At 39.4% G+C, this 14,766-nt stretch overlaps 1 protein-coding gene across 1 annotated transcript in view; it reads right to left on the bottom strand.

The window, feature by feature from the left end:
- LOC309891516 (ATPase family AAA domain-containing protein 2-like) overlaps positions 1 to 14,766 on the bottom strand; it is a gene marked incomplete at both ends in the record, with an annotated part of 76,653 nt that overhangs the window by 13,378 nt on the left and 48,509 nt on the right. The window contains 8 exons of the mRNA XM_082785876.1: positions 3,844 to 4,082; positions 5,374 to 5,464; positions 6,327 to 6,486; positions 6,835 to 6,923; positions 7,297 to 7,471; positions 8,426 to 8,541; positions 8,762 to 8,864; positions 9,094 to 9,216. Coding sequence (XP_082642002.1) covers positions 3,844 to 4,082; positions 5,374 to 5,464; positions 6,327 to 6,486; positions 6,835 to 6,923; positions 7,297 to 7,471; positions 8,426 to 8,541; positions 8,762 to 8,864; positions 9,094 to 9,216 — 1,096 coding nt within the window. The remainder of the gene's footprint in view (positions 1 to 3,843; positions 4,083 to 5,373; positions 5,465 to 6,326; positions 6,487 to 6,834; positions 6,924 to 7,296; positions 7,472 to 8,425; positions 8,542 to 8,761; positions 8,865 to 9,093; positions 9,217 to 14,766) is intronic.

Raw genomic sequence — 14,766 nt, 5'->3', positions numbered from 1 at the left:
TGGAATGGCAGACAGTCAGAAGAAATCTCTTCAGTAAAAACATCCTCTTGTCATTTCAAGCACTGCATATTCTTGACTGAACCACTTTGTAGCCACCAGAATTATTGTATTAATTTATTATTTGCATGCGTGAGAAAGGGGTGAAAGTCACTTGCTTGACTCAGAAAAAACCTTAAGCAGATGCTTTCACAGTATTCTTTTTCTCTAAGCAAATTTTAAGTGATTTGTTAGGGTGCCTGAGTAATAACAGCATGCATTTAAGAAAGCACAGCATTTTGATGCTGAAAGCATTCATAAATTACAAGACACTGAAGAAATAGTAAGGAAAGTATTGACAAATACCTCTTCTGGGAGATCTGAGTGACGTACATCAGACGGAGCAAGCAGCAAAACTGGCAAAAATGCTGGAATGTTACGTAGTAGAGTTAGAAAAGTAAGTTTCAAGGCAGGTCCAGCGTTGTCCCATCAGAAATGGATATCTGGGACATAAATTGTGCTTGGTGCTGTCTTCTGAGCATTTCGGATCAGCTAGTGAAAAGGAAAGCTTGCGTAAGAAAACTAGAACACGTACAAGAACCTCTTAATACATAGCTACATAGCCATCTGACTGCCCCATGAAATGAAACTACGTGAACAGAGTGGCAAGCATCCTTTCACATAAGGAATTTCTCTGTGCACCCTTTCAGATTATCAGTATTCGGACAACTCTAGTCAGAAGATGGGAAGGATATATTCAGGCAGTGGCTAGACACCGTAGCTATATGGCCACAGCCACAATCATCGCATAACAAAGAAAGGAAATGTCCCTCTTAAGGGACACATCAGTATTCAGTCGTGTAACATGTCTGTCCTTACTTGTATGGCTCTCAAACGTTTCCACTAAAGGTAAAAATATTTTAAGGTAGTGATGCCAAACAAGAAAATGGATTTCCTGCCTAAAAGTAAAAACACCAAATCTGGTCATTTTTTCTAGTTAAAACCACATCACCGTGCAAATGAAGTGTTTTCTGAATGTTAATGCTTTTAGTGCACATACTGCAACAGCACAAGTTGTGTATGTCCGTGCGAAAACAAAATAAACAGAAGCCCCAAACCTCGGTTGCCTTACTAATATAATTTAGAAGAAGCCTACAAAAAGTAGCCGACATGCAGTCTGATACAGAGCCATCTACTGGGAGCACACAGTCCTAGGAGGCAATGAGAACTACTTTCTGGATCCCAGTGACATGAGCAGCATTTCTTTCCACAAAGAGATGTTTATTAGCAACACCGCCCAGCTTCCTGAGCTGCTAGCAACAGCCTCACTGTAAAACTGGGTATGGAAAATGTCGACATGTACAACATCCAGATTGTTTGTGGTGCTGTCTAAAAGAAAAGGGGATTTTCAGACAGAAGCAAACATCCCAGCACATTAAAACAAGGCCACCTCCATTACCAATGAATTTTGCTCACCTTACTTGCAACTCGATTGATCCTTTACATACAGTCAGTGAATCCGATGAGAAGAAAAAGAAAAAAAGGTACCTGTCCCCAGATTTCTTCTGGCGGTGCAACGTTTGTAAGCAGAACAGAAAGGTCCAGGGTGTGAACGGGAAACTTCTCCAAAGCGTGCAACACCACGGGTGCCACGTAAGAAACCTGGCCGTACCCTTCTTTTCCTACTATTAGCAGACAGGGCTGGCATGATGTTGGTTCCCAGAAAGCACTCCTAGAACAAGAGTTAAGAAAACAAGTTTATAAATGAGGTGCTGAATAGACACACAGATGTTCCAAGTAATTTTCCTATAGACTTTCTTTTCCCTCCCCAAATAATCCAAATGGCAGCGGTACATTAAATACATGTAAGATTTCCAGTTAAGTTATTCAGTCATTCCAATTGTTTCATCTTCTTCCCCTTGTTTCATCTTCTTCCCTTGTGTTTCCTATTCTTTACTAAACCAAGACTGCAAATTAATATCCCTGCAATCTTGCTTTACTACTAGGAAATAAATTGGTGAGGAGCATTTGTTTCCCCACTACAATCAGGCTGTACCTTTGCTGGCTTAAATCAAAGATGCTAGAGACTTAGCCTTGCTCTAAAGCACAGAAAATCTTCTGGACAGCACAGCAATAGAAACGGAGAAAAATAACTGATCCAGCTGTGACAACATGATCTAACTTTCCAACTGTGGGCTTGCATGACTTCCATACTAAAATATCACAAGATTAACACAACTTGGTGGCTTAACAAATAAAGACACCATTCAATTTTTTCTCAAGGTGTTTTAACAAGCCATTTCTCAGTTTTCTTTCTGCTACATAATTCACTACTGGTTTAACAATCCTGGAAAACAGAAGGGCAAAAGGTGGCAACACAAACCCATAAAGTTGGGGTATTTTTAGCTAAAAGGACAGACAGCACATTTATGTGGTCTTGAGTCTTTCAAAGAATGCCATGGATTAAGTCAACATGTTCTGGTAGTCTACGGATCACTTTGGCTTACGAAGAGAAGCCTGGGCTTTTCAATTTGGTCATTCAGAGCAACTTCATTACAACTTTAGTCCCTCCACCCTTTCTTCTTGTGAATACCAAGCACCCCTTCAACACACAAACTTGATGTTGCCCCTTCGTCTACCACCCCTCGCACTTTTAACAGCTGGAACTGTTTACAAAGACTCAGCAGACCTGAGAATTTAAACGTAACAGGGATCTATCTTTCTTTACCTGCTGAAACAGAGGCGTTTTTTCTCTGGTCCGTCAGGCATTCCATCTTTTAATTCATCTCCAGAAACCAAGCATGCATCGTCATCACTGTCAAACATATCATCTTGTAAAATAGGATTGAAATGCTCTGAAAGGCAAAAGAGGTTTGTTAACTTTCCTGAATAGCCTTTGTCTCTTTCTCTTCCATTAATACAGCTTCTAAATCAGTGCCAAAACCCTTTCTTCATTTGAGAGCACACACTGAAAGCTATTTCCTAGAGTTCATCCCACCACAGATCTAAGGAGATGGCACAAGGCCCTACAAAGCTGTACTAAATCCCACTGATGTGTACGTGTAAGGTACGCTACTCTTGGTGATTTTTTTCTCCCCCTTAGAATAAAGGAGATTACGAACAATTTTTGCAGTTGCTAAATAGATAAAAAAAAAAAAAAAAAAAACAACAAACAAGACCATTTCTTTCTGGAGGAGGTTCCCACAATGAAAGCACGTGGATAAAGGATGTGATGGCCACAGAATTCCATTCATCTAGTAAATATCAATGCTAATTGATCTCACGTGTATAGTACGATCCACAAACATTTAAATTAGGAGACTGGTTAAAAATGATGATAGCTAAAACAATATTTAGCTTAGACCAGTTATACTTGTATCCTGGTCCTGACATTCTTCAGAAAGGAATTAGAAACATTGACCTAGAAATGCTTCCCCTCCAAAGATCTGAGTTTTGATTTTTTAAAGAAAAATAGGTGCCTTATACTTCAAACCTCAAGTCAACCTCTACAAATGCTAATTATCTTAGCTGCCGTCAGAAGCAGGATGCTTCAGTAGAGAACGCATCGTCCTTTACTGTGTATTGAGTCATTCAGAGCTTCCATTTGGCATTTCAGTTTCGAATCCACAATAAAACCTATGCGTTATATTCCAGACTTGCCCAAAAGAAAGACATGCACATGCAAATAATAAAATTCTACCACCATTATGTCTGAAAGCTATAAGTTGATTGCACAAACCACAAGTTTTTGCTTTAGCAGAATTATAAAGAAGTGGATGCTGTGGTTATACCTTGCTGTCGGTCCTCCTTTAGTGCAAGCTGGGCATGCGGGAAGATCTTCTGCACAACTTGTAAAATATTCTCTACTGATCTTTGAAAAAGTGGCTTGAAAATGGGTGAGAGTGCTTGTACGGGTGAAGCCTCGATCCTGTTTGAAGCTGGAACAACCTTCTTCATAGCCATGAAAAAGTCCTTTGCTTTTATTTTAATAGAATTAACGTCTAGTAGCAACTTCTCCCTACTTGCATAAATCTGAGGATAGCATCGGCGTAGAGAGCACAGCGCAGCTTCAGTACAGAGGGATTTGATATCTGCACCACAGTCTCCTAACAAACAAAAATCAAATGTTACATCAGTCAAGGCCCAGGTTTACAACATGCAACATTTAAAGAATTTGTAATGCCAAAACCAAACAGCTTAACAGGGAATTCAAAGTGCTACCGCTTGTGAGGAATGTTTTAACATTTCGTGTCCATAAAGAACAATTCTGTTTGAATCCTGTCTGCCTCTGGGCCCTGCACTGGCAATTTAATTCTTGAACCACAGATGCAGTGTGTCCCAGTCTCCCCCTCATTCCAGTCAATTTATCAGGTCTTCAGAAAATACTCCTTAAATTTATGAACCTGTTTGCTTTTGTTATTCCGGACTTCTATTTCTAACAGTTACAGCCTTTTTTTTCCTGTCTTCTTCGAGATTAACTTAACACTGCTATAGATGTGACTGTCCCTGTGAATGGCTGGGGAAGAATGTTTTAATTACTCGTGAAGTGTCAATAAGAAAGCTATTTGTGTTTGATGTCTGGGAGTTTCATAAGAACTGATAACAACTAGTGACTGTTATGGGATATTATGCAGACCTTTGGTATCTGGCCAGGGGGCCAAGAGATTAAGAGGAAGAAAAAAGAAGCTGAAGGACGGCTGGGAGACAAGACCTGCAGAAAATGTTCTATAAACTTGGTACAGTGCCAAAGGAGTACAAACAGGAAGGACTTGGAGAAGAAGACTACGAGCCTTCAGCATGAAAGACCCCTAGAAACCCCCAGAGGAGACTGATGCGCATGCTCCAGTAGGAGGGACTGGACCCCGGAGGCTAATTATAATAATCTAATTTTTTTGGAAGTAGTAATGAATATGTATTAGTCTAGGAGCATAAAAATCAGCTGCTTGATGTAACTGGTGTGTGCCCTGGTGGAGCGGAGACTCTCAGTGCACCCAGCACTGTTTGCTTACCTCTATTCTTTTATATTCTTCTAATAAATCCTATTTTTTTATTTAATCCTAATTTGAATCCTGAGCCATTTATACCACTCTCTGCAGGGAAGTTTCATGTTGCTCACTGCCTGATATCCTGCGCTTATGCAGCTGAAGCAGACTCCTCATCAAAAACTATACTCTTGAGGAAGATGCCCCAGAACCATTTAATGTTCTCAGACAACAAGAGGAACGACAACAAAGAGTAAATAGATGAAAGCATCTCACACAGATTGCTATGAAGGTGTGCCAGCTGCCTCGTTGACTACTTGTGCAGCAAGGCACAAGAGCATGGGTACTGCCTGGTACAAGCTAGGTTCTTTACAACTTGGTCACAAGCAAGAATCCATTTTGATTTCAGTCTTACCAATGCATTTCTCAGCTAGTTCATCAAGCAACATGTCCGGTGGCTGAGGGGTCCAGTCACGAGTATGAATCTTGACAATTTCTTTTCTAGCCTGGAAGCAAAATCATTGCATTTTAGCTTGTCCCAAGTTTTCCTTAAAAATACCAACAAGAAACAAACAAACCAAAAGGCAAACAAACAAACAACAAAAAACAAAACAGTCCTCCCTCAAAACCCCTCATCTATTAATACGCTTTTCTTACTTGCTCAACTTTCAAGTATTTTACAGTTATTTAATATACACTCTGCATTTTCAACCAGGAAATTGAATATTTCTTATTTGTTACACTGCACTTTTTTCTAGGAACCTACAGTGAGAAAAGGCATTTATAGCTTCAATAACAAGTTTCCAAACTACGAGACCTAAGGACCCAGAGGAAAATACTGTAATGAAAACTTTATCCAGAAGCATTTCTTTGCTGTCCAAAAAACTTCTCTAAAACTTAGCAAGCTTTCATTGGGACAGTCTCATTACTTCATCACATTTGCTTTCCAGTCAGTAAATTCACAGAAAGCACTTCTGGCACAATGCTTCCAATTGCTACAATTACTATAAAGAAGAAAAGAATTATGACTCAAACTACTACCACCGAGCAGGGGCACAATCAAATGCAAACACGTCCCCTATTCATTCATAAGTGAAGGATTGAGACCAAAAACACAACTTCATGATGAAAACACCCAAGTGGACTAAATAATTAAGCAAACAGGTACAACTTGGGGAATGAAAGGTTTGATTATAGAACTAACTACTTGGTGGTATCATCCTGACCATATATATTCAGTACCAGATTTGCCCTCCATGGAACAGCGCAGTGTCTCCACATATCACTCTTTCGTTCAAGTTGTCAATTTTTTTTCCTATAAAGTTGGACTTTGCCATGGTAGCACTAACGTTGAATTTAAGTTCTCACCTCTTTATCTGGCAAGTTGAAGAGGAACTCTCTGTCAAAGCGTCCTGGTCTTCGTAAAGTAGGACCTATACAATCCAGTCTGTTGGCAGCTCCAATTACCACGATCTCTCTTCTGTTATCTACGCCGTCCAGAAGGGTCAGAAGAGTTGAAACAATGGAACAAATAGAAAAATATAAGTTTTACTTACTGGTTCAGTAAATTTTGTTACATTCCACATGACTTTCTTCCGTGAGTAGTCATAAAGGACAAGCTTTTTAAGGACAAGACTCATTTTAAGACATAAAAAATAGGTAAGTTAACACAGACCACATGCTGATATCAGGCTTAGTAAATTGGTTTCTACTATCGTTTAGAATCACCTGTTTTGGCATTGAGTTACAAGTTTTCAGGATAAATTAACATGTTCACAGTAAATTAAACAGGTCATCGTCCTTTTTTTTTTTTTTCTTTTTTTTTTTTTTTTCCCAAAGATCAAGCAGATTTTATGTAGGTGCAAAACTGTAATACCTATGAATGTGGTCTTGTTTACTGGAGCACACAGGAGCGAGACCATCTATCTCATCAAAGAAAATAATTGAAGGTCGCATCTGACAGGCCTAGCAGGAAAACACTGAGTAAAACAGCATTATTTAAAGGAAAAATGCACAAAAACATCATGGTTGGAATGTCATCTAAACTAGATTTTTCACTTTAGCCTCTGGGACCTCTACTGATAGAGCTACTGGAGTATCTGGCATGACTAACAGAAGACAGCAGTCTGTGTCAACCCACTGTATCCGGGTGACAGGAAGCAAATTGTTCCAGTAGTTCTTACAGCTGACATTCACAGCAGAAACACTGGCATTTCCATTTCAGGGGGAAAAAAAAAATAACAAAATACAAAAAAAGAGCAAGTGCTACTTAAAAACGTTGACCACAGAAAATAATGGTTTCAACTCTGACAGAATACACTGTGCATTTCAACCTTACCTGTTCAAATAACACACAAAGTTGGCGTTCTGATTCCCCCACGTATTTTCTCATGCAGTCCGAAGCATTTCTCAGAAAAAATGATATTTTCCTGTCACTTCGACTATATTCACTGGCAAGTGCACGAGCAACTAGTGTTTCCCCTGTTCCTGGGGGGCCATAAAATAGACAACCTCTGCAATAAAAAAGATCCAGATAGGAAAAAAAACATCATGATGAGTACCTCCTACAACCATCGTCTCTAGAACAAACTCGTCTTTCCTAACCAAAACACGTCATGTACAAGACAGCAGTAATAGCTGAAGTGTGGGTAGAGGCAGAACAGATAGAAGTTCCGCGTTTTTACAACGTTTCACAAGAAAATTCATTTTTTTCACCCAAAGAAATGAATAAGGAGGTAACTCAAACGTATAAAAACTTCAAAAGAGAGCATACTGTCCCAGAAGGACACTTCCAAAACTGCTGACAAACAGGGTGATTACAGCAAACCGGAGCCAAACGGGCAAACTTCAGCACAGAATCTGAGAATGGGCTGAATGGTGAATCACCAGTTCATTCTGCAGCAATAAACTGCATATTCTTGCTTTCACAATATGCAGAATCTGATAGTAAAGCATTTAATGCTCCTTTCAAAAGCATTAAGTTACTGGGTTTGGTCTCTCAGACCATCTATTGCTGATGGCAAGTGAGGAAGCCTAAAGCCGGAAGGAAAAGCGATGCCTTAGCACTCAGAGGAAAAAAAAAAAAAAAGAAAGCAAAAGTAGGCAGGAAAAACAACTGGGCTTCCAGGCAACATATTACAATTGACTTCCACACTAGATAATCCCTTCTTGCTTACAGACTAATCAAGCTGACTTGTACATAAAACTGAGAACAAAACCACTCCAACCCAACTAACCCAACTTTTTAAAAACACCAGATGGTAAAACTTACAAGTTTCAGACATTGCTTATATTTTTAACCTACAAATATTCTGGATTCTATCCATTTTTAAGAAACCACTTTTTGCTACTACTAAAACAAATGTTCACCGCTGCCAAAAATGTTGAAGCATGGAAGCATATTGATACCTTAATTGAACTTTCTCCTGAAAACAGCTGACTTACGATTTATCACTGTCATGAGTTACCTTGGGGGCTGAATATTGAACTGCTGAAAAACTTCTGGATACAGGACGGGAAAAATCACCATCTCTTTCAAAGCTGCGATGTGTTCCGAAAGACCACCCACGTTCTCAAATCCAATCTAAAGAGAAATTCAACACCACAGAGTTTGTATGTTAAAGAAAGCAGCAACCTAGATCAAGGTTTCATCAGAAATTATCTCAGCACAACGCAAACATTCTGGGCAATTTTTGAAGTTGCTTTAGAGAAAACCATCAACAAAGGTAGTTGTAGATGGCGCACTGAGATCTTTCATAATCACTGGAAACACTCGCTGACACGATGATTAGTTTACCACTTACCGCATTATCTATTTGCATTGCATCTCCCTGACTTCCTCCAGCTTTCTTTTGATCCCTCTGAACTCTCTTTAGGTCCCGTTTTTGACGTTTCACTCGAAAAGTCCTGATTTGAATTAAGGAGAAGTTATAGGGCTTCTTTTTCTTTAAGATGCAGCTCGAAGATTTTTGTTTTTCATAATAATGCCAAGCAAATGTAGAAGACATTAATTAATATATTAGAAGACCTAATTAATTGACATAAACTTACACAGTTACATTTAGATAAACTTAAACATGGCTAAATATTCATTTGAAGGAGATTCATCCCTCCCCTATTCTCTAACGACAGCAACCTTCTTGGAGATGTGCTCTCGCCGTCCTCACTGCTCTCACCACCCTCCTCCGTATCACACGTGCTAAGCAAGGGAGATGAGCAAGAGGGTGTAGAATCACTGATGTCATCTGCACGTCTCCGTCTGCAAGCAAGCATATAAACCAGAAAGTTAAAAAGAAAATAGAGCAGATACTAAGTAACACCAAAAATTAAGGGAATTCTATCTCAAAATTGCCTCTGAGATCTATTTTCCAGTCCACTGTACTCCTTAGGAATCTGATTTCAAAGGCCATGACACGATTTTCCTCGTGACAACTGTCTGCTTTCAAGAATGCTCAACAAAATATCTGGCAATCAACAGCATTCTCTACGCACTAACTGCTTACAGAATCCAAAAAGCCTTTATCATTACTAAGGCAATTTATGATTTCATTTAGATCTTTTATTGTTTAAGGTTAACTGCATATAGAAACATTAGTTGATTCCAAACAGAAACTAGAGTCAGTATTTGAGTGATAACTTTTTTTTTTTTTTAAATCTAACAAAACTTCCATAAAGCCTCTCCCTCTAAATCGAATAAAATTATTTTCGGTTTTAAGAAAATCCTTTGTATCCTTCAAGATTAAATAGTCTGACTAAGATTTTTAAGGGGGGATTCCGGCTTCAGTTCCAGAACCAAAGAATTTCAGTTACAGAAACTCAGACACTACCTCCATAATCATCTTATCAGCGACCCACAAATATTGGATTTAAAAAAGAAACCAACTTAAAAGTATCCACCTCCTCCCCTCCAAATAGTTCTTTCCTCTCTATCCTCAGACTACCAAAGTACTGATCATAAACTTACTCTGTAATTACCACTAAACTGAAAACCCTTTGAAGCATTATGCAGTAAAGAGACTGACAGCTCTACGGATAAGTAAGAGCTATCACTAGCCATACACCAACCTGGCACGTCTTCTATATTTTTGTGACCCAGCATTTTCAAGTGACTCTTTCTGTCTGACAGAACGCGGATGGCCCGAGTTAGTCCTCTCTCGATCTCTTTGTCTTACTGAAAGGAAAGAATTTAGAATAATGATACAGATACATTTAAGAGAGGAGGATATCAAAAGAAAAAGAAAATGCCACGTGTTTCACTCATCCCTAATTCCAGAAGAATTTTTAACTGTTTTTGCTTTTCATCAGTGCATGGTACAAGTGGAAAACTACGCCCTGTTTAAAGGTGAACTGAAAATCACAAGAGCAAGACCATTAAGTGTGATTAATTACTGTTATAGCAAGGATACATAGCACTAAGTACGCCAAACAGCAAAGAAAGACAATGTGCACAGGACACACGTGTCTGATAAAAACAGGGAAGTTCATGTGCAGAATGAAGGTACAGAACTGAAATAGAACTGTGTGCGCAAACACGTCTTTGCATTCAAAAATTCTATCTCACTTATGTGCAAGAAATAAGGTTTTAAGAGAAACTGTGCGTTCAACCTACTTTCCATAGGAGCTTGGTAGCGGTCAACAGGTTTACTCTGTCGAAGGTTGTAACGCCTTGGAACATCTTCACCACCATTTTCTTTGTTCTCACTTCCTCTTGATGTTTGTACTGTACCACAAAATGACACCGAATCATTAAGTACTTTTGCAAATTATATGAAATCCAAAATGCATTACACAGATGCCCGTCAGTTTTAGTATTAGCATTATTTTAATGACACAGTGGATCCTGCAAAACCTTAAGATGAATTTATGCAAGTCACGTTTCAGAAATCACAAATCCTAGCAGATGAGCATGCATCTGGACATTGTTCTGTGCTCTCTGAAACTGCTGATGGACTTGTCGTCAGCCTCAGTGTTTAACAACAGGCAAAATTCTGTCATATTGCTTAGCTAAGATGCAGATCTTCTGAAAACAGCTATTTCAGAAAGTCACTTCTTAGTTTGAGAAAGTATTTAATGGAAAGGGTTTTAATAATCTGCAGTGCTAAGACTAAGCATAGTAATCTAAGTCCAAGTCTAGCTCTGCCACAAATTCTGTGAGCAATAATGGGCCAGACACAGGCTTGAAGCTCACCAATGAGAAAATGCCAAATGCACATAAGCTTAGGCCATTAGCTTCTGTCAAGTAACCTGAAGTTGTTTCCTGAAAGATGGTAAAAAACGCAAGAACCAGAGTGCAATCATCTACTGGGTTCTGGTGAATATCCTCTCACGTTAACAGCAGGACACCGAGGAAGGAACGTACATACTCCGTTCACCTACCTGTTTGCCACAAGGACTTATCTTTTTTTCTTGGAAAGCACTGCCCTCTCTGGTTTTTATTTTTTAACCCCAAAGGTTGCATTGCTTTCTGGATGCGAGGTAGGTGCCATGGGGTATACAGACAGCACACGGAAAACTGAGCGATCAGGAAATGAGTTTGTGATCACTATCATCTCCAGTCCTTGGTGTTCCAACACTTCTATCACAAAAGCATGAATTTCTCTGCTTTATTGCTCCTCTAACCCTTTCCTTTGTTCCAGTAACTTCCTTTATAACAACACTGACACTTTCCTCACTCTTTTCTGGCGTATTTTTCATTATAAAAGTATAGTCTACCTCTTTCCTGATTTAAAATTGTAGTTTGCATTTTGATCATCAATTAATTGCCCCGGGCTCATTTCCCATTCAACGTGCTATTTAAAATTCCTCTCTACAAGTCTCTACTGCGCAGCTCCCTGAAACCCACACACTTTAACCAAGCTTCTCCCTCTAGACTGACGCCCGCCTTGTATTCAAGCTACTCTTAAGACTTTGAGCTAATGTTTTCCTAACTAAACCTCCAAAGGAGTCAACTCTGCTTCTCCCTTACTAGTCCATGGCCCAGCCATTCTTCCTCTGAAGAACTTCCCTCGGGTTCCCACCTGCCACTGTGCATCTCTCTGCTCCTCTGGGCCTCTGAAGGGAGGAGCAAAGTATTTTCTGGGGCTCAGCCTCCTCTCACTGTCTCTTTGAGCTCCTTTGCAGGTGTGCAGCTGAGCTCTATCACATAATCTAACTCATCAGCTATCTACTGCAACACCCTTTTCGGTCCTTAAGTACACTCTTGCCCTCTTCTGATCTGTTTAGAAAGCTCCTACGAGGATGATCTAATTTACTGCCTTAATCACAACTAACATTCTTCTTAAAAAGTGTAAGTTTTCCCATCACTTCCAAGTTCATATGGTCTTTCGTGGCTTAACCTCATTCCACAAGACCTTGTCCGGGGAGAGGAGAAAAAAAATAATAGAAAAAAACCCTAGGGGTCAGCCTTGTCGAGGGAAATTGACAATTCCCGTCTGTTACTATTGCAACAAGAAGAGACACGTTCAGAGGAAATATCATTAGCGGGAACAAGATGAGAAAATATTCAAAGAAGAATAGGGGTGTCAGGGGCTATATCTTCTGGGGACTTCAACATCAACAGAGCTGTTGATAAAACTATTAATTGGTCCCCATAAAGAGGAAGTCTTATTTTCAGTAGACACAGGGGCTGAAAAATCCACTATTCAAAAACTTCCAAAAGGAATAGAAGAAGGGAAGAGTTGCATGTCTGTAATAGGGGCAAAAGGAGAGCCCTTTAAGGTACCTGTTTTGAAAGATGTAGAAACAGAAATAGATAAAAAAATCTGTCTTAATGATTTACTTTTGCTCGCTGAAGCGGAGTACAATTTACTAGGAAGGGATTTGATTTTAAAATTAAACTTAAGCATTCAAAGCCAAGGGGATAAATTGCAGATTAAATTATACACTTTGACACAAAAAGACGAAGAATTCATTAACCCTTCAGTGTGCTATAAGGAAGGGGAAATTGGAAAAATAGAAATGGACCCCATAAATGTTCAAATAATGGATCCACATCGTCCAATTAGAATTAAACAATACCCTATACCAATGGAGGGTCGAAAAGGATTAAAACCCATAGACTTCTGGAAAAAGGAACTCTAGAACCGTGTATGTCACCTCATAATACACCCATCCTCCCTGTAAAGAAATCGGATGGGTCATACAGGACCTGCGAGCTGTAAATCAGCGAACAGTCACTAAATTCCTTGTGGTGGCAAAACCTTATACTTTACTAAGTCATATCTCTCCCAAACATACTTGGTATAGCGTAATAGATCTGAAAGATGCCTTTTGGGCCTGCCCTCTGGATGAAAAATCCAGATTATTTTGCTTTTGAGTGGGAGGACCCTGAAACGGGATGGAAACAACAATTAAGGTGGACCGTGCTACCACAGGGGTTTACAGAGTCACCAAATCTATTTGGACCAACTTTAGAAAAAGTTTTACAAGATTTTGCATTACCCAGGGAGGTAAAATTATTGCAGTATGTGGATGATCTATTAGTAGCAGGAGAAACTGAAGAGGGAACCCGAGAAGCTCCTATTAAATTGTTCAGTTTCCTGGGAGAAAAGGGATTCAAGGTGTCTCGATCAAAATTACAATTTGTGGAACAGGAAGTAAAATACTTAGGACATTGGTTAAGTAAGGGAAAAAAGAAGTTAGATCCTGACAGGGTATCTGGGATCCTATCCTTAAGACCCCCACAAACTAAAAAGGAAATCCAGCAAATACTGGGATTATTAGGATACTGTAGACCATGGCTTGAAAGCTACAGTGAAAAAGTTAAATTCTTATATGAGAAATTAAGAACCAACTTAAGTGGTCTGCAGAAGATAATCAACAATTTGAAGAAATAAAAGAGGCATTAATACAAGCACCTGTGTTGAGCCTTCTGGATCTGGAAAAACCTTTTTATCCCTTTGTGAACACATCAAACCAGGCGGCATATGGAGTTCGTACTCAAGACTGGGCAGGAATTAAGAAACCCATGGGGTATTGTTCTAAGTTACTTGGTCCAGTAAGTAGAGGGTGGCCTGCTTGTCTCCAAGCTTTGGTCGCTACGGCATTATTAATAGAGGAAGTTAGAAAGATCACTTGTAATGCTCCCTTAAAAGTGTATACTCCACACAACGTCAGAAGTGTCTTACAACAGAAAGCAGAGAAATGGTTAACAGACAGCCAGATCCTAAAGTATGAAGCTATACTAATTGACTCCCCTGACTTAGAACTAAGGGTAAGCTCTGCTCAGAGTCCAGCACAATTTTTGTTCGGAAAACCATCAGAGGAATTACAACATAACTGTTTAGAGGTAATTGAGACCCAGACTAAAGGAAGACCCGATTTAAGAGATACTGAATTAGAGAAGGGAGAAGCACTGTTCATAGATGGCTCCTCCTGAGTAGTGGAGGGAAAAAGAAAATCAGGATATGCAATAATTAATAAGCACCTGGAACCTGTGGAATCAGGACCCTTGAGTCTATCATGGTCAGCTCAGGCTCGTGAGCTGTATGTCCTATATAGGGCCGTGGAACTATTAAAGGGGAAAAGTGGAACTATATATACAGATTCTAAATATGCATATGGGGTGGTTCATACCTTCGGAAGAATTTGTGAAGAAAGAGGTTTCGTTAATACTCAAGGGAGGAATCTTATACATCAAGAATTAATAATAAAAAATTTAAGGGCATTAAGAGAACCAAAAGAAATAGCAGTGGTACATGTAAAAGGACACCAAAGAGGATTAGATTACCACACCAGAGGGAACAATCTAGCAGATAAAGAAGCTCAGGAAGCAGCCTTGAGAACTCAGGCTGCTAAAATTAATACAGTA

Source organism: Aythya marila (assembly GCF_965140915.1).
Source record: "Aythya marila genome assembly, contig: HAP1_HAP1_SCAFFOLD_227, whole genome shotgun sequence".
NCBI classification, from domain to species: Eukaryota; Metazoa; Chordata; class Aves; order Anseriformes; family Anatidae; genus Aythya; species Aythya marila.
This window is presented reverse-complemented; position numbering and strand designations above follow the sequence as displayed.